The sequence below is a fragment of the Pteropus alecto genome, unplaced genomic scaffold (genome assembly GCF_000325575.1).
Source record: "Pteropus alecto unplaced genomic scaffold, ASM32557v1 scaffold161, whole genome shotgun sequence".
NCBI lineage: Eukaryota > Metazoa > Chordata > Mammalia > Chiroptera > Pteropodidae > Pteropus > Pteropus alecto.
Window position 1 is genome coordinate 41881 of NW_006432943.1, and position 20847 is coordinate 62727.

At 34.4% G+C, this 20847-nt stretch overlaps 1 protein-coding gene and 1 pseudogene across 1 annotated transcript; both read left to right on the top strand.

The window, feature by feature from the left end:
- The first annotated feature begins 1263 nt into the window (after positions 1-1263).
- On the top strand, positions 1264-20439 carry HSD17B11 (hydroxysteroid 17-beta dehydrogenase 11). Its single transcript, XM_006907565.3, has 7 exons — positions 1264-1958; positions 3960-4067; positions 6966-7097; positions 8495-8601; positions 12778-12915; positions 17110-17226; positions 19625-20439. Exons 1-7 carry the CDS (start codon positions 1749-1751, stop codon positions 19713-19715), a joined length of 903 nt encoding a protein of 300 aa, XP_006907627.1. The 5' UTR covers positions 1264-1748; the 3' UTR covers positions 19716-20439.
- LOC112476407 lies at positions 4791-4908 on the top strand (annotated as a pseudogene).
- Positions 20440-20847: the final 408 nt, after the last annotated feature.

Below are 20847 nucleotides of genomic sequence, written 5' to 3' on the forward strand. Positions count from 1 at the left end.
TGGTCACATACACATGAGATTCACGTATGAATGCTTCCAAACACTGCGTTCTTTCTCTAATGGAACCTTGGATAACTTAGTGAGTCAAAACTACTCGTTTTTTTTCTTATTACAATTCCTTAATAGGAAAATAGAGCCTCAACATATGTTAAAGTCAACATATACGAAGCAAACATATATACATAGACTGGGTCGCCATGGAAAATGTGATTTCTTCCTATAAATGTTGGGCAAAAAATATTTAACGAACACTGAACCTATATCTAGTCCCAAATTTTTACTTGCTATGGGAACTTTTTAAAAATCAGTCTGATTCATTTGTTTATAAAATAAGGAGAAAAATAATTTTTCTCTCTACTTCCTAGGAGTCTTTTTGAAAATGACATGAGATAATAGATGTGGAAAAGAGCTCTGGAAACAGTAGTTTCTATACATGTGTTTGTACTGTTGTAAACTTGGGTTTGGGGGCCATGGGAAAGAATTGGAGATGAGATTCAGAATTTTCAAGAACTCCACTATAGAGTTCACCTTTGCAGAATTGTTACTATCTCTTCATCTCCTATAACAGGGTAGGAGTATTTAAGTGGGAAGAGTATGAATTATCTGTGAACTTTCCTTTCTTGTTATCTTCCTACCTCTTAAACATAAAGGGTGACCATTAGTCACCCATATGACAAGTCTCGTTCCAAGCACCGTAATGTCTTGCAAAAAAACCAATTCAATTACTGTCAAGAACTTAATTGAAAAAAATACACATAACAGACAATTATTAAACTCTCACACAAGCCCAGAGCTGGGCCTTTTCTTTTTTTTTCAATAACCAATCTCTAGGATTTTTAAAAATCACCAGTTATATATTGAATACTTAGATATATAGGCTACTAAACCAAAACTTATGTAAGTAATTTTTAGACATGGTAGTTTCTATTCTATTATCTATTCTGTAGGCAGTGCTTTATTAAGCTGAATAAATATAAAATTATGAAAGGGTAACAAGTTTCTTTCACAAATTCTAATAGGTTGAATGAAAAAGGTTATCCAAAATACTGCTCTTCCTTGTGGAAACAATTGCCTTTAATATGATCAGATATTTCCTGGGTCTTAATTATCCTTGTCCCTGAAAGGACAAAATTTCATCCGTCCTCCAAAAGTCGTGCTTAGCTCAAACAAAAAGCAACGTAGCGTCGTCTCAGCCCGGAGCAGAACTATGGGGGCGTTTCCCTAGGCTTATTTAGACAGGCAACGACATTTGCATCACTTAACTAGTGAAGGGCGACCATTATGTTTCAAAGAAGCATCTGGACTACGGACCCTGTCAATTACCCTTTAAGAGGAATTTATCAAATTTGGGAAAACAAGCAGCAACTATCCCTCCAAGGTCGGCTCACGAAATAGGAAACATGGGAGTGAGACGACTTTGGCTGCGGGCCTCACGGGGGCAGCGCAAACCAGAACCAGGAAGCCTTCCTCTCCTCTCGACTTTGTCCCTCCCGACTTTGTCCTTCCCAGGTTTCTGAGCCAGCAAGCAGTCGCTCCTCAACACATCTTGAGCCAATTGCAAAGGACCTAACCAAGCCCAGCCCAGGGGAAGGGACAGTTTCAGAGTTGTTTCGTTTTGATAAAGGATCCCTTCCTTGTTTTGGCTTTTATTCTCGTTAGCGTTTGACGGTACTAACCCTCCCGGCTCCTCACCCCCGAAACAATTAGTGATTGGTAAAGCATACCAAATCCTTGGAGCAACCAACAAGATGCAGTTCATTCTCAGCTGCTTCCTGCTTCTGCCCTTACTGATCGTCTTCACCTTAGAGTCTCTCCTGAAGCTTTTTATTCCAAAGAAGAGAAAATCAGTCACTGGAGAAATCGTCCTGATTACTGGAGCTGGACATGGAATCGGGAGACTGACCGCCTATGAATTTGCGAAACTTAAAAGCAAACTGGTTCTGTGGGATATAAATAAGGTAATACTGCTTATTATGTTTTCTTCCTGGTAACTTTAATCTGTGGATATGTATGCATTTTGCAAGCAACAACCCCTTACAGAATCTTTATAAAGTAAGTAGAAAAAAATTATGGAATTATAGATGGAGGAGAACAGGGATTAATTAATGTGTTTATGAGCACAGTATGAATGAACCTAGACGATAATAAGATTCTCAGTTACTGCCCACTGCCATTGTAAATTTCACTTTTTTGCCCTGACAATAATTTGTAATCTTCTCCTGAATCTGATTTCTCTGATCCCTCTATCTTAATCATAGGGAAGAATAGTTTTAGCTAGTGTATTAATAGAGTAAGAGGTTTGTACCTATTTAGAAAAATATCTTACTTGCAGTTACTGAGGTGAGTGAGTTTAAAAGATATCCAACAGAAAGCAACATTACTATGCCATAGTAATTTACAAGAGTAATTTTTAAAAATCATATTTTAGTTAAACACAACAAAAAGGAAGTCTTTAATGTAATTTTTACTGGAATAGTTGTAAGCTTAAGGAAGAGAGGAAGAATTAGAATTTTATCTTATGTTTGGCAAGTGGTTGATATACACACAGGTTTCCAGAAAGCACCTGGTGGCCTGAAATGCCTTACCTTACACATTAGTTAACATCCAATTAGTTAACATCTTGGCATGAACAAGAATTCATGGAATGTAAAGTTAGATGAGAGCTAAACCCAGTATGACTGATTGAGGTAGCAATCAGCAAATACTACTTGACTATCTGTTGCCTAGATATTAAGATCACAGAGGCAAACAAGAATAGGGTCCTATACTCTTACTCTAGTAAAGAAAATAGACTTTAAATAATTACATGTGCAATGAAAGATACAAACTAGGTCCAGCCTAGTCTGGTATGGTCCAAGTGGTGAAGGTCTGGTATAGCAGGGTGGTCAGGCTCCCCTGAGCAATCTACTTCTTCGTAGATAACTTACCCAATTTCTTGGATAACTTCCGAGAGCTTTAGTTTCCTTTTCTTCAAAATAGATAAAACAATACTTATTTTAGAGGGCTGGAAGGATTATACCAAATACTGTATACAAAGCATTTAGCACAGTGTCTGACACAAGGTATATGCCAAATAACACATACTTAATATGACATTTAATGCCCTTTAATTTGGATTCCCACTTGCATTTATGACCTAGCAATACCAATTGACTAGTGCTTCCCCACAGAAACTTCCTCCTTTCTGTCCCTTTGCTTACAGTCTGGCTGGCATGCCCTGCCCCTCTCTTTGCACGGCTCTTCTACTCATCCTTAAGATCTAACTCATGTACCTCTTCTATAATTGCATCACATGCCCATTCTGTGTGTTCCCATAACTCTCTGTATAGCCCTCATATTATACTTACCACTCTATTAGTTTGAACTGGCAATATTCAATCCCTTATTCCAAAAGAATAATAATTTAATATGGTCCTACTAAATATTATACTTATTTTATGTTTCTACTACACTGTGAATCCACTGAGGTCAGGACTCTGACAGTCATATTTGTGTCCACAAAGTCCTTCTAGACACCTATACATTAAAATGTTGGAGGAATGAATGAATGAATGAATGAATAGTACTTAACTCCTTATTTATTTTGCAGCCAGAAAATTGACGTCCATGAATAGTTTTTAGTGACACAGAGAAAAAGTTTAATAGGATTTTTTTAAAAGCCTGATATGGAACACACATACATAATACATACATACACACACAATGTAAAATTCGTGAATACGAAACCAATATTTTAACATTTTTATCTTTTTTAAACTTGCTTTAAGTTCAGTTCCAAATAAAAGAAGCTTGTTAAAGTATTGAGAGCAAAGTGTGCCTATATCCCTGTCAAAAATGTGTCAGTAAATTTTTGCCTGATCCTAGTTCAAAGAATCTGACTAGCCTTAATTCTTTTCAACTATTGGTATAATATACTCACATAACTTTTGTTTTCCTTGCCCTCTTTGCTACTTTTCCAGCATGGAATTGAGGAAACAGCTGCTGAATGCAGGAGACTGGGTGCAAAGGCTCATGCCTTTGTGGTAGACTGCAGTAACCGAGAAGATATTTACAATTCCGCGAAGAAGGTGAAATGTTACATCTGGTTAGAATCATCATGTCAGAGCTGGAAGGGATTTTGGAGATGACCCAGTCATGACCCAGACAAACTAACAAAAGTTTTGCGATTTGCCCAAGGTTATGCAGCTAGCTAATGGCAGACCCAGAACTAGAACCTAGAACTGAAGTTCTCTAAATTAAGTGTATTCTGGAATCTTCCATGGAGCTTGTTAAAAAATAGGCACCCCAGAGGTTTTCTTTCAGTAGGTAGAGGGCTGGGCCCAAGAATCCACATATTTTATACCCTACATACACACCCAGAGCTTGCCCATCTGATTCTGGTACAGGTAAATTCTTATGTGACACTGCAGATCACTGACACGATCTTCTGAAGCCCAGTCAAAAAACTGGGTTAGGGAGTTTGGATAAACCTGTTTATCAGTCTTAATTATAGATATATCCATTTCTATATAGCATTATTGGCCTCTTCTATTTACAACTGAGATGTGCTGTGTATAATGGGATTTCACTTTGACCTCACACATGTACTTGTTAACCAAATGTGATAATGTTAGGAAGGTCAGTAGAATTACCTGGGCAAATAATCATTCCTGGACCTCACCTTGAATATTCTGATTCAGTACGGTATAAAGATTCTGATTCTGCCATACCTGAGAACCTCTTAAATTTTAAGGAATTTTAGATTTGGGGACATTTTGAGCTAAGTCAAAAGAATAAGTAGAAATTACCCAGTCTACGGCCATGCCACTCTGAACAAGCCCGATCCCATCTAATCTTGGAAGCTAAGCAGGGTAGGGACTGGTTAGTACTTAGATGGGAGACCACTTGGAAGACCAGGTGCTGTAGGTGTAAACAATAAAAAATGAGGGATCGTAAGCTGACTAGGTCCTTGCAATCTGTGAGGTCAACCAAGAGTTGCCTCGCCTAAAAAAAAAAAATTATCCAGCCTAGTGATGAGAAATGGCTTTCCTAGAAAGGAGTACAGTAAGATCAAGGCCTATTGGTAAGAAACATCTGCATTTAACAATAACTATTTTACTTAAATTAACAATTATTCTCCTTCATAGAGATGAGCACTTTTCCAATAATAGTAACTATGTCGCCTTGGACAAATTACTCAACCTCTCTGTGCCTGACTTCCTACGATTATAAAAGGGGGATCACAAAAAGATGAGGATTAAGTGAATTAATGATATAAAGTTCTTAGAACTCAGTAGTCACCCTATAAGAATTAGTTCTTAGTATTATAATAAAACCACCAGTATTATCTATATAATTTTGTTATTAGCCATTGTCAAGGGGATTTACTAGCCCAAAATCTTTAGTTATCTAAATGGAAAATATTCATTTTCAGATTCATCTGGGAATAAGCTTTTCTGGAAAAGATAATTTTATTTGAACCTATTCCATGTATTTTAACCATACTATTTTTACTGAAATTGTTCTAAGATGAACTAACTCGATGCTCAAACAGTATACACAATACATATGATTATCAGATATTTTTAAGTGGCTATTTTGTTATCAGGACAGTTTTATGCCACTAAACAGTTAAATGCTTAGCTTGCTTCCATTATTAAGAAATGTGCAACCAGATATTCATATTCCAGGGAGACAATAGGCGATGATGGAGGAGCTCAAAGATGAAGGAAGGGTCAAAAGGGTCTGGGCAAGTACTTTGGCAATATAAAACAGTAACGTATATTTTGATTCGTGATGTTTTTGGAAGAGTTACAGCAGCTTCATCATTCAAACCGCATAAAATATCCTGTTTTTCTAAATAACTTAGGAGCATTATTCTGAACAGCAGTTTTCATATTGTGCTAGAGGTGTGGATATAGGTACACATAATGTTGATCAAGGACCAGATAACTTAGCTTGATTCTTTCATAATTTAAATACAACCTGATGAAATTCAGTTCTGGCTGGGGAGGCTTCTCCATGGCACACTCGTGTCCTACTGGGGTGCTGATGGGCCTTCCCCTCCTGGCTTCCTTTCTGTTTGAGGTTTGAAACTCGTCTTGGGCTCTGCAGTCAGAAAATCTGAAAGAGTCCCAGTCATGTGACCTTTGGCAAGAAAGTTAGCCATTCTATGTTTCATGTTTCTCATCTTTAAAATGGGCATATTGAGAGTTGCTACCTCGTAGAATTGCTGTGAGAATTAAATGAGATCATGAAATCATATAAGATGCATAGTCCTTACATATGTGAAAGTTTTTAATAGGCTAGTCGCCACCTCCCCCTTATTCCCCCAACACACTGCAGCATTAAATAATGATAACTCTATTAATAGAAGCTAGCTTTCATTTGGAACACAAAGTACAACAAAATGCATTGTAATTCTAGGGGGCATCTACAGAGAAGCTTAGTTACTCAAAAAAACATAAAAATACTGAATGAGATATTCTTGCATTGCTAGAAGCCTACTGCTTCTTGATGGAAAAAGGTTGGTGAGCATTAGAACGGAATGACCAAAAAAATAAATAGAAGATATAGCCAGCTTAATGATGCAATCAGTTTTACATAGTTCCCCGTAATAGTTCCTGCATTTGCAAATTAATTTAACCTTTTTTTGGCTTACTTTTTGAAGTAGTATTTAAAAAATGAATGATGATTATTTGTCACTGGTTATATTTTTGTTAGTAAATGCCTCTTGAGCTATAATCCGTAGAGCAAAGTCATGAGACTAAATTGCAAAAGAAAATTTCTACCTAACAAACTTATAGGAAGAGCTGTTTTGAAATTAAGTACCTAAAATTTAAAAGTTATTTTTTCCATGTTGGCACATGGAGTCAAAATTTTTTTCCAACAGCTTATGGATAAACAGATACTTCTTTAATGGTTATTGCATGGAAAACTACCTTCATACCTCTTAATGATGCAAATATTTTTCTTTATTTTTAAAGGTGAAGGCAGAAATTGGAGATGTTAGTATTTTAATAAATAATGCTGGTGTGGTCTATACATCAGATTTGTTTGCTACACAAGACCCTGAGATTGAAAAGACATTTGAAGTTAATGTATTTGCACATTTCTGGGTAAGTATGATTTCTTTTACCAAAAAAAATGCCTTTTGTAAGACTCTAAGATTAAATTTAAAGTGGAGCTTTCAGTAGACATAGATGTATCAAATCAACTCGACACTAAAGTTTTTTTCAGATACCAGGGATAACATACAAAGAGATCATTTTTCATGCTAGGACCAAAATTCATCAATTATTCTTCCTCCCCCTCAAAAAAATAATAAATAAATAAACATGAGGTATTATATATGTTTTAATTCTAAGCTAGAGTCTCGCATCTCTGTGTGATCATGTTTAGAGATGAAGTAGGGATTAGGTACCTTCTGAGTCATCTGTGATTTTATAAAAGGTGAACTCAGTTATCTTTCAGATTCTCATGAGACCAGTTTTCCTGTTGTATCCTGGCCTCAAAGTTGTAAACTTTATAAACAACTCACCATTCAACATTGTGTGTGTGTGTGTGTGTGTGTGTGTGTGTGTGTGCGTGCGTGGCCTAATTATTGCCAAATAGCCAGTTTGGGATGAATAATCTCAAAAGAATATCGGAGTCAATTGATAAAAATGCAGTATCATGTTAATATTTCCAAGTTACTGACATCTGTCTGTATTTTTATGATTTATGAATGGGCCTATCTTTCTGCCTCCATTAGAATATAAGGTATTGTCTTACCTGCTTCTGAATCCCCATCATGTAATAGGTGCTCAGTAAGTATTTATTGTATAAATATTCAGTGACGATGAGAAGATTACTGTTCTTCGGTATTTTGATGATATAACCAAACTGTTTTCTAACAATTTCACATTAAATGTAAATTTTTTTGATAACTCTACATTATTATACCTATTCAGTGTATGAGATGATAGATGATATCAGTGACAAAAGGGAGAAGATCAGTGGACATAACTTGTTCACAATTTATTTATTTCCCCCTCTTTAATTCCACCCGCATTTCTACCCCTGACCTATGGATATTCCTGTTTCCCCTGAAGAACTGGATCTCTGAAGGTGGGGCGTCTCTTCCCACACGCTCATGGCATGCACCCAGGGCCTGGCACCCCAAGGCCCAGGGTACCCGGGTTCTGGTCTGTGGCTCCACCTGGGGCGTGAACCCAGGACTTTCTGCATGCAAAGCAGATGTGCTAACCACTATACTCTGGAGCCCTAACTTGTTCACAATTTAAATGGGATGGTTGCCCGAAGTTTTCAGTATCTATTGTTTAGCTTAATTTTTCTAGTCTGGGCATCCTATCCAGTTGCTGTATGTTGCCACATTTGGCAATTAATCTAGGTTTTTTCATTTCTTCCAGGAACACTGTTAACAAAGTACACGTTTGTTTCAAAGTGTTTTCAAGGGGTCTGTGAATCAGAAATAACAATATTTCTTTTCTCTCTTAATAACAACTATTTCTAGACTACAAAGGCCTTTCTTCCAGCGATGATGAAGTGTAATCATGGCCATATTGTTACCGTGGCTTCAGGAGCCGGTTATGTAGGGATCCCTTTTTTAATGGCTTATTGGTAAGTGAACATGTGTTTCCTTCATTGGTTCCTAAGCTTAACTTGTGTTTGGTTTCTTACCTGTCTAATGAGCATTATAGTTAATGATGTAGAGTTGAAGTTGCTGAAATAGGCACAAAGTTGCGCAAAGTGGCTTATGTAACACCATTATTAACCATTAATCCCCTCCTATGTTGACTGTTCTCAGAGGTGGCTGCAGGGAAATTATCCAGTTAGAAACCAACTGCTTAAAGCATTTCTCATCCCTTTAAGCAGCAAGGAATTACAAAATAAGAGCAATAGTTTTGTACCAGGAACAGAAGTTAGTATTAATAATTTTAAATAATGTATTGTTGTGGAAATAAAATAATGTGAAGACAAGAGAATATAATGTGGGATTCTAAACATTAAAAGCATCCAAACAATGAAATTGTTATAAAAAGACCTGTAATATTTATCCATTAAAAAAAAAACACTATTGTAATAATTGAAGAACATACTATAGCAAGCAGGGCTAAGTAATGTGCCCCACTGTATACTGTAAAGAACTGATCATTGAGGCCACTGCAGCCAAGGCGATCCTCCTGGTTGCATACACCCCAACAGTTCTTGGCTATTTCTATACTTTACAAATAATTCTTAAAAATGTTGACTTATGATTATGTAAATATACATACAAATAATGCTCAAATTTGTTTTCTACCATTGTGCTCTTTTGGGATTATGTATCTAAATGCTAGAAACTATATAGTTGTATATGTAGCTATAGATATGTGTATAAATAAATAAACAGGCATGGATTGGTAACTTTGAGATATATATATATATATATATATGTGTGTGCATATATATATATATATATATACACACACATATATATATTCTTGCATTTTAAAAGTTTGCAAGAAAGTGTATCGAACCGTTTATTCTAACCACACCTAGAGAATGGTTATTCTTAGGTAATAGCAAGAAAAATAAGATTTATTTTGTTCTTTTGTTCATCTGTTTTCTTTCCTTTTTCCTTTCTGAACATATATTTGTTTTATAATAGTTTAAAAAATAAATATAGACATGGATTGAGTTTTTTTAAAAAAGAATAAAATAACTGCTGAAGCAGTCAGAGAAAGACCAGACCTATAGTGTACAGATTGTGTCTTATCTCTTTCAAAGCTGATTTAAATTAGCTGATTAGCCCTTAGCCATCAAGAATTAATACAATCTGGTATTTATTTCACTTCCTTGATGAAGATAGTTGCAGGTGCTGCTGCTAGTCTACTATATAACATTCCTGCCCTGCCAAATTCTATCGTATTCTCCAGGTAAGCAAAGAGTATCAGAGAATTCAACAGGGCTATAGTAAATACTGTAGCTCTTGATTCTGATTTGATTCTACCCCACTGAGTGTTTACAGTGAGAACCAAGAGAGAGCATACTTTGTGTACGGAACAAATTTATTTTGGTGACTAGTGATGGTGCTTTCAACAGAAGTAAAAGCTCTCATGGAGTACTTGTCAAAGCAGGAGTGATATACACAGTTGTACAAATTGTGCACTGCACAATTCTAGGATGCACTGTTCACAGTCAGGTCCTTTTAGAGTTCAATGATTTTCCTGCAAATGGCAGTAAATTAGCTTGAGAAGAGGAATGGCCTTTTCTAATTTACACGAAGATGCCCTTTAGGCTAAAAGGCAAGGTTGCACCTACACGAGCTGTATATTTCCAGCTTTGGGACAGATCTATGGTTTGCTTGCCCTCGCAGAACTTCTGTTTGGATCCTTAGCTATCCCTGGCCTGAGCTGTCACAGTCTTTGGTCCTTATTGACCACAGTATCTTCAATTTAGTTTTTGCTCTGCATCTGATCGATGGTAGAACTTTCACAGAGATTCACTAAGACTTCTCCCAGTAGAAAGCAATGTTTATCAGCTGTTATTAAACTCAGGTGTTGCTTTCTAAAACAAATTTTTTATTGAAGTATAACATACATTTATAAAACTGCAGAGATCATGAGTAAAGAGCTCAATGAGTTATTGCAAAGTAGATACATCTATTTAACTACAACACAGGTCAAAAAATAGGACATTACAAGACTCCGGAAGCTTTTTTGGGAACTCTTCCCATTCACCAATCCCTCTTTCCTTCTTAAAGTTAACTCTTATATTGACTTGTAACACCATTGATTAATTTTGCCTATTTTTGATCTTTATGTACATAAAATCACACTATTTTGTGAGATTTATCCATGTCATTGTTGATAGGTATAGTTTAATCATTTTCATGCCTTTATAGCATTGCATTCTGTGACTAAATCGTTTTTTTTAAATTATTTTATTTATTTTATTTTTTTAGATCATTTTTTATCCATACTACTGTTGATGAACATTTGGGTTGTTTCCAGAATAGGATTACTATGAATCTTGACTCAATTTTGACTTAGTAATCTTGACTTAGTAATTTTATGTGACCTTTGACAAGTTACTCAATTTCTCTGTGCATTATTTTCCTCATCCATAACAGGCTAACTCATAACTTAACTAACTCATCAGGGTGCTATAAAGTTTAAATCATAATGTAATGCACTTAGCATAGAATCTGAAATCCTGCAAGTGTTCAGTGACAGGAGGGTACCTGTTGGGTATGTTCAATTCCACTTGCCTATATTCACACAATATGGTAAAGTCCCTCCTCTCATTTTAGCTTCTAGAATGCTTTGCCCTAGTGGAATTAATCGTATATGCTATGGCTCTTGTTTGTTAGAATGAAATAAGAGAGGACCTAGAGTAATCTTTTTATTTTTTCCCTATAATCCAGCCCTCAGCTATCATTGTCCTGAGTTGCAGCCATAGCAAAAGAATCCATTACAGAATCCATTTCTATATTAGAAAAAAAATATTTAAATTTCTTTTGGAGTCATATTTCAATAGTTTTAAAGATTAATGTGAAAAATGCATATTGAAAGAACTGAATTCATAATGAGGTTAATCTTTTGATTATATTGTTTTGCTGCTTGCTAAGTATTTTGTTTAAAAGTATCTTCATTTTAAAAAGAAAAATATTTGGTACCACAAAACTCTGGCTAATGTATCTTATCAACTCAAATAGCCAATTTACAAGCATGAAAGTTAGCAGTATGTATAGATGTGGCAAAATTGAGACCTGATCATTAACTTGTAATGAAATGTTCTTTAAAAGAATAATTTGGAATAAGAAATATTAATTCAGATTATTAAGAATAAGAAATTTGATGTAATATTACAAAGTATGGGGAAAAAATCCACTCATTTTTAGCTTTCTTATATACATATGTGTATATATGTGTGTGTGTGTGTATATACATATATATATTCATGTCTAAAAATAAATTCACCTTGAAGTTCAAAAATATAAAATTCTTTTCACATGCTCAGGTACATTAACTCTGAGTTTTAATATATTCCCGCACTTTTGGTTCACTTAGGAAAAATCAGAAAATATATTTTAGAAAAAGAAAACTTACTGATAATCTCACCATGCAGAAATAACCATAATAAGCATTTGTTATAACTTTTTAGGACATTTTAAATACCGATATATAGTCATACATTTAAAAAAATCTACATACAAAAAAATTGCTTTTATTTAAGTTTAAAATGAACATTTTGTATGTTAATTAATATTCATGTGCAACATCACTTTCAATTCCTGCATGGTATGCCACTGTACATATATGCGACTATTTATTTAATTTATCCATTATTGTTGGACTCTTTTAGTTGCCAGGAACACAAGAGGCCAAAAAAGGAATTTTTTGCCTCTGCAATTAAAGTCTCAGGCAGGCTCCCCTGTTGGCAAGTGAATTCCATTAAAGTAAATAATGAGCAGCCTACAGTGTCATTAAATTTTATGGAAATAGCGACAACAAAACGAATACCCTACCAATTTTCCTAACAAGACATTTCAACCTGCTCAGTTGTCACTCTGATAAATGATGTTGGAATGCAGTAAATATTCTATGTCAGTGTTTTTTAGACTTTCCTGTGCCTGTAAATTACCCGAGAATCTTCTGGAATACAGATTCTGATTCAGTAGGTCTGAAATTCAGGTGCTGGCCATGCTGCCGAACAGAGGCCCACACTTACCTAAAGAAAACAGATATCTGAATTAAATAGATGCAGCAGCTTTCTTGAATTATTTTGTGACCTCTCTGTGTTTATTTTCAGTTCAAGCAAGTTTGCTGCTATTGGATTTCATAAAACTTTGACTGCAGAACTTGCTGCCTTGGAAAGAACCGGAGTCAAAACAACATGTCTTTGCCCTAATTTCATTAATACTGGCTTCATCAAAAACCCAAGTACCAGGTTAGTTGAGACAGAAATGGAGATAAAAGGATTGGCAATTGCATGAATATGAGCCATTCTGTGGATTTTCCTAAGTGTTTTAATCCTTAAAACACCTGATATTCCATGCCCTTGGCTCATCTCAATTTCAGCTTTTGTAGATTGTGGGAAAACAGATGGAGAGACAAAGAGAGACGGTGAATATATATAAATGTAAATATGAATGACACAGGTGAACTTGCTAATCTTCCCTTTTTTTCTTCCCCCAAGCAGTGGATCTTAGACTTAAGTGTACATACATTTCACCAGGGATGCTTGGGAACCACATAGGAGCCCCAGCCCAGAGATGTTGATTTATTGGGTGGGACAGGGTAGTGGTGGGGATGGAAACCTGGGACTACGTGTGTTTACCACACATCATAGGTAATTCTGATAGAGAGAACCCAGGACTACAATGTGGAAAACAGTTTCTGTTGGTAATCTAGAGATTATCTTCCAAAATGAGTACCAGACCATGGTCTTTCCTTGGTTAAAAAATAAAATTATAAGGATCCGCTCTGAGGTTAATTTTTAGTGTTTCCGCTCTTTGGGCATAGCTTTAATGTCTTTATAAACATAATATATACTTTTAAAAATTCCAACATACAGAAAAATACAAATAAGAAAGTCCCTTTTTAGATTTTCTTAAAACCCTCTACCCTGTGGAAACTACTCTTAACATTTTGGTGAACATACTTCTAGACATCTCCCTAGGTACAGATCAAATGTCTGAATTTTATATAACTGGCATATGTTACACATGGGATTCTGGAAGCAGTAGGTAAACTGCTTACTTCCCTCAGCATTATGATTATAGACAATACTGTATTAAAAACTTCAAAGTTACTAAGAAATTAGATCTTAACTGTTCCCACCACAAAAAAGAAATGATAGTTATGTGATGGGATGGAGGTGTTAGGTAACGCTAGGGTTTGCAATATATACATGTACCAAATCAACACATTGTACACCTTAAACTAACACAATATGATATGTCAACTATATTTCAATAAAAATTAATTAATTAATTAAAAGAGTTCACTAAAACTGAAAGGGAATGTCAAAGGAAAAGGTAAGTGGCATTCCCAAGGATAAAATTTGCCAATTTCTCCCATTATTTTCAGGATCTAGATACCAAAATAATGTTTGAGTCAAGTTTTTCATTCAGACCGTCTTTCAGCAGTTAAAAAGAGGCACCATATTTTTTAAAATTGTAATTGAATTTTTTACCTTAATCCCTAGGACCAGGCTGCACAAGCTAACCTTCCTGTGGGCAAGGGTGCCCTTTCTTGGCAAGGCTCTACTAGTACAATAAAAAAATAATGGAAGCTTGCTATAGGAAGAAAGTATAAATAGAAGGTGGTGTGATTCTAGCCTAGTCACGGGAATATAACCTGGCTAAAGAAGCATCTAGGGCTTGGGCCTGTCGTATAAACCCCTTTGAAGATTAGGCTCATACTAGAATGGATGCCAATGTGAGGTTGGTTTTAATCTAGAAACTTAGTTCTTCTAATTAGGGGACAGAGAGATCTTATTCTAGTTTATATTTGGGGCACTGAATAAAATCAGTAATTTTCTTAAACCTCACAACAATAGTTGCTTACTTGTCGAGTAACTTGCCTGTAAGTAGCAGAACTGGATTCAGACCAAACTTTGTCTTCTTTACACAGAGGACAGCCTTTCTGAAAGAAGGAAACTGAACTGACTTCTAAATGACTGATTCAAAATAATTTGTATCATATTAATATTGGAATTTAAATTCTGTTTTAAATCACACAAATGATGTAGTTTATTTGTTCTTATATTTACACACCTAACACACTGCAAAGAAACTGGTTTACTGTAAAGGTTATAACAGCATAATCTGAGTTAGGCTATTGATTTGAGATCTTTCTTCATTTTTCATGTAGGCATTTGTAGCTATAAATTTCCCTCTGAACACTGCTTTTGCTGCATCTCATAAATGTTGTATGTTATATCTTTTTATTCATCTCAAAGTATTTCCTAATTTCCTGGGATTTTTTTCCTTTGTCTCATCAGTTAATTCCCACATATTTCTGAATTTTCCAATTTTCCTTCTATTATTGATTTCTAATTTCATTCCATTGTGATCAGAGAACATACTTTGATTTTAATCTTCTTCAATTTAACACGGCTTGTTTTGTGGTATAACACGTGATCTGTCCTGGAGAATGTTCCTTGTGCCCTTGAGAAGAATATGTATTCTGCTGTTGTTGAGTGGCGTTGTCTATAAATGCTGCTAGGTCTAGATGATTTATATTGTTTTTCAAGTCTTCTATTTCTTTGTTATCTTTTGTCCAGTTCAATCCATCATTAAAAGCGGGATTAATGTCTCCAACTTTTATTGTTAAATTGTCTATGTTCTCCCTTCAGGTCTGTCAATTTTATGCTTCAGTCTTGTCAGTTTTTTGCTTCATGTATTTTGGGACTCCTGTTAGGTATATGAACAATTTTTAATGAAATGTTTTTCTCTCAAATAAGTTATCTCTTTCCAATTAGTAATATAGACAATGTAGCATAATCTGGATTTATTAGCTTAAGTGTAATTGGATGTTCTGATTAATTTTTTTGACGACCAAGAATTATTTTTGTTGAACATTCTTTTAAAACATCTACTCTCCTACATGTAATATATTTAACGAAATCTGTTTCCTCACATTACCAATGGAGTGTGGTGGATAATACTCATTCAGTAACACCATGTTGGTAACTTGAAATTGGCCATGAAGGGAGTATTTACACCATAGAAATTGGAAAATGCTACAAAACTGGTAATTCTGTCTCCTTGAGAGCCAGTGAAACATTTACCAGCATACCACTGAATTATCCCCATTTTTCAAATTAAACACAAAAACCAAAACCTGAACTTTAAAGAGTAGAAATTTCTTTCCTAAAATTATTAAGCTACTTAAGTGGTAAAGTTAGATGATCAAACACCCCACCTATGCCACAGGTTAAAAGACAACTTAGTCTTCTTCAAGTTTCCATCGCCTTTCATTTTTACCTCCATTGGCCAAAGCCATCACTTTCACTGTTGTATTTCCTCTCCTGTCACATCTCCAAACTCTTCATATGAAACACTATTGTTTCAGAGTCCTGGGATGAACACAGCATTCTAATAAATGACCAATCTATGCTGAGAATGAAAAATTATATCATATATGTTTTATGTTTTGTTCTCCTTCAGGTATCCAATTATTGTGCTCATTTATCCCACTTTTACTTTATTGCTATTTTTTTCTGAATGAACAATTCTGTATTCATTTTTAAGGAGTCTCATCCAATTCTTTTTGTCTCACTTCTCTTAACTAGTCACATCATTTAAAATCTGCCTCCCCAAAATGTTAGTCGTCAAACAGTTTGATGACATTGGCAAATGTCATGACTGTATTTAATTATGAATCATTTTTTTCTAAGTCATTAGTGAAATCTTAAAAATTCAGGACCAAATTTTGTGCAACTGCATCATAAGTGCACTTATTCTAACACCCAGATAAAAACGGCCACTTTTTAGGGACCACCTACTATTCAATAGTGAATATACCAGGGTGTTTACACAGTGAAGATATAACATGGAGCTAAGTAACAGCTGAAAATTAAATGAAGACCTGATAAAGTGGTAAAGTTAAATAATCAAAAACAATATAAGAGTTTCGTATGGTGACCAAGGACCTAGGCTCCTACATTTTAAATTCTCCAATACTTTAGAAATTGTTCATTAAAAAAGTCTTAGTATATAATAAAACTTGTACAATGGTATCTGATTTCTATTCCAAGACTTCTAAAGATTTAAAAGTGAATTTGTCAGATTTAATCTAGCTAAATTATTTTTGCATCCTAGTTACTTCCATACTTCTCATTTGCATAGTAGGGACTATGGTCTCTCCTTCATAGGGTAATTGTAAAACTTTTGTGAGATAAGCTGTGTAGAATGTTTAGCACAATGTGCAGTACATGACAAGCACTAAGTAAGTGGTGGTGGTTGTTATTCTTCTTATTATTAATGCTAAAGCAGCTACCATTTTTGAGCACCTATGATGCTCCAAGTCAGTAATGTTATGGTTCCTGTGGTAATTTAACTTATTTGTTTAGCACTAAACTAAAGCTGAAGCATCAGTGAAATTATTTGTTTCTGAAGTCTGCTTCTGATTTCAGTTCGGGACCCCCCTTGGAACCTGAGGAAGTGGTAGACAAGCTGATGAATGGGATCCTGACTGAGCAGAAAATGATTTTTGTTCCATATTCTGTAAAAATTTTTACAATATTGGAAAGGTAAGCGACAGTTATGTTTGTCAGCATTATAAATATTTATCTAATGCATGTTTTTACTCAGATTAAAACCAAATTTTTATAAAGTACAATTAAAGGAAATTAAGTTAATAAAGATAATGGGCTTAAAGAATCCATCAGTTTCTAAAGTACATTTATTAATTATTGAAGCAAGATTGGTGTAGCAGTTGGGTAAATAAACTGAATAATTTCCATAGGTTTTTAAGTTTTTTTTAAGAAAGAAATTTGTATATTTCTGGAAGTCTTGTCTTATAAATGAATGAATATGAAGACAATTTTTAAGCATTACTACATAACGGAATTGTAGGACAGTAATATTAGAAGAGACCATAGTTATGTTTTAGATATTCATTTAAATATACAAAAGATAATCATTGAGGTATTATTTTGTGCAAAATCACACTGCAGCATAGGAATTGCTAAATAATCTTATATAGTTTTAGAGATCCTTGAGCCTCGCTGCTTTAAATGTGGTCCATGGATCAACAGCATCAGCATTAGCATCACCCAAGAGTTTTAGAAATGCAGAATTTCCTGATCGCCTGAATCAGAATTTATATTTTAATAAGATCCATAGGTGATTTGTATGCATATTCAGATTTAATGTACAGCCAACAATGGAAACCACTGGTGCAAAGAATGGCTTATCTTAACACATCGCCTCATTACTCATCTGAGAAAGCTGTGTGGCAATGAGACTGGTCAGTTAATGAGGAGAAAGTGAATAGGTGCCATAGCTCAAACAAACAAACAAACAAAGAAACAAACAAAAACACCTCTTACTGCATGTCTCCAGACTCAGGCTCCTCCAACATGGTAGTGGTATCAGAATCACTTGGGAAGTCAATTTTAAATATAGATTTCTGGATCTCACCTCTCAAGATTTTAATATAAGATGTTTGAGTTGGGACTCAGAAATCTGTATTTTAACTGGCCACTGCTACAGGCAGTTAGTTCAAAGATCATAGTTTAAGAATTACTGACCTAGAGACTGAAAAATAATTGAAGAAATCAAAAGCATAAGTGACATGTGTCGGGTTTTTTAGCCCCTTCTTCTAGGAAATGTGGTTGAACATACCTTAGAGGTTTAGGGAGTAAAACCCAAAGATCTCCTTGGTGAGTAAATGAGTTAAAACCTGTGAAGTGCTTACCATTTTATTTGTCACATCACATAAGTAAGCACTCAATGATTACATTCCTTTAGAATGTAACTCTATGAGAGAAGGAATTTTGCCTGTTTTTCATCACTATATACCCTGCACTGTGAAGAGTTGATGGACACCTAAAAGACACCAAACAGTTTGATGATCGAATAAACGAATCTGTTTCCTAGACTTTTAGCATAGAGACTCAAAGTCTGTGCTCTGGAGTTAGGTGAAGCTGTGTTTGTGTGACTTGTTTGCAACATGAACATGAATGAGTTATTTAACTTCTTTGAAGCTTAGTTTCTTCATCTGTCACATGGAGACAACAATAAGACTTTATAGGGCTATAAAGAATAAATAAAATAATGCATTTAAAGTGTTTAGTATACTATAAATACTTGATAAATGTTATATACCACTATTTTTATAATTACTACTATTATTATCATTGCCCTGATTTTCCCCTATGAATGTTCAGTGCTCAATTTCCAAACTTTATTAATGCCATCTAGACAGATGTCTGAAAATAGGTATACTAAATTACATATTCTGTTTAGTTTCTGTCAGACTTATTGGAATGTGACAAGTTCCTCAATATTCTTAAGGATAGGGTGAGGAGAAAAAAATTAGACCTACTTGTCTATCATCATTTAAGATATTTTATATTAACACATTGATTCTTCAAAGAACACTGTGGAGTGGGTGTTAATTTTTCTGTTTACATGTGAGGAATTTAAACTCAAAAGTTAAATAATTTGTTCAGAATTATGCTCAAAACCAAGTCTGTTGACTGGGGAACCAATTCTGCTTCTCCAGCCTCTTAGTGGGGGTGGGGAAGCAGAACATTTTAATAATATTCTGGATTATAAAGTATAAAATTAGTTGCTATTCTCACTTCCTTTTCAATGTCAATTTTTTTAAATCCTCTAGCGTCTCAGCTATTCAGTTCCATACACTTCCTCTTTTAGATCTTTTGAAAAATATAGGCGTATATTTATTTTAAAACAATATTCCAAGTCACTTCTACCCTAAGAATGTTAAACCTTTTTTTTCCTTTTGAAAAGGAAAAGGATTTAATTGGCAAGAACATATAGCAATGACCATGTTAAACTTTTTAATCTTGTTTAAAATGAACATAGACATGATACATGATAAACATAAGTATTTTAAGAGAAGATAGCTTACAAATGCACTTAATATTAATTTTCTAATTATTTTCATGTATCTTTTTTTAGGATCTTTCCTGATCATTTCCTGACAGTTTTAAAACGGAAGTTGAATATTAAGTTTGATGCAAATATTGGATATAAAATTAAAGGACAATAAGTACTTGGTTTTGTTGAAAATTGATTTACCAGGTTTAAGTTGATTTCATCTAATATTAATCAGAATTTTAATGTTTGGACTTCTGCTTTTCCCGATTATCTTTTTCTTCAATATCACCTTTTGAGGCTCTGGAGTATCCTTTATTATTCCTGTTCTTTAACTGAAAGCTAATGTCATGTAATACAAAGAGAGAAATATCTTAGCAATTGACCTTATGGAAATCGAGAAAAAGAACAAAAGCAGTTTTACAATAATTTCCAAGATTTTATGGTTTATATGAAAGCTTTGCAAAATTTGCACTGTAAATGTTTAAGATATATTTTTATTTTTAATCACACTTAAATTTTATACTATTCACATTTCCTTTTTCTATTATACATAAAAACTTCAAGCTCTCTAAATATAATGACTATATCTAGTGGCATTTCACAATGAATTTCACATGATATAAAATATGTCACTCAAATATTTCATCCTATACATTACCACTCTGATTCCAGAGAGATACCTTATGTTCTAATGCCAGACATTTCAGCACAAGGTGGACACTTGCTGCAAGTAAAAAAGTATCATTGGGATTTAAAGCAGAGAATTGGAAGAATGTACCCAAAGTGGCAACAATAAGAAATGGATCAAACTTAAACCTGTGGTGATTCCATCTTTTTATTTTGAACAGAACATGGCTTAACCGTCAAAATAAAGAAAAACAGATTATGTAATTAAAGATCTTTATTTTTTTACTGTCTGGAAATTTCTCAGATGAGAGTGAGGCACAGAGAGATGGTAATATAAGACTAGACCTATAAATTGAAAAAATAAGTAGGTTTGTTGGATTTCTAGTATAGAAAAATGTTTTCAAGACTATGTTAGATACATTCATCTGATATAAAGAACTTTGGTCCTTATATCAGAAAGTTCATACTCAAAAAACATAAATCAGAGTCACTGACCTCTGTGAAATATAACAAATGAACCACATTTAGATTCAGATACTTCATAGTGAAAGATTTTGATCATTTCTAAACAGAAACTAATATTTATTCAACATGTGTCAGGTGCTGTCCTAAACTCTTGACTTATTGAACAAGTCAATGCCACTGCAGATCACAAGGATTATGTGACAATCTGTTTA

Bases quoted from the DNA above. Each gene is read 5' to 3' on its own strand.
- HSD17B11 (XM_006907565.3), top strand. From the start codon at position 1,749: ATGCAGTTCATTCTCAGCTGCTTCCTGCTTCTGCCCTTACTGATCGTC. The intron at 4,068-6,965 runs GTGAAATGTTAC...TTATTTTTAAAG, and splicing joins TTTACAATTCCGCGAAGAAG to GTGAAGGCAGAAATTGGAGA. The intron at 8,602-12,777 runs GTAAGTGAACAT...GTTTATTTTCAG, and splicing joins CCTTTTTTAATGGCTTATTG to TTCAAGCAAGTTTGCTGCTA.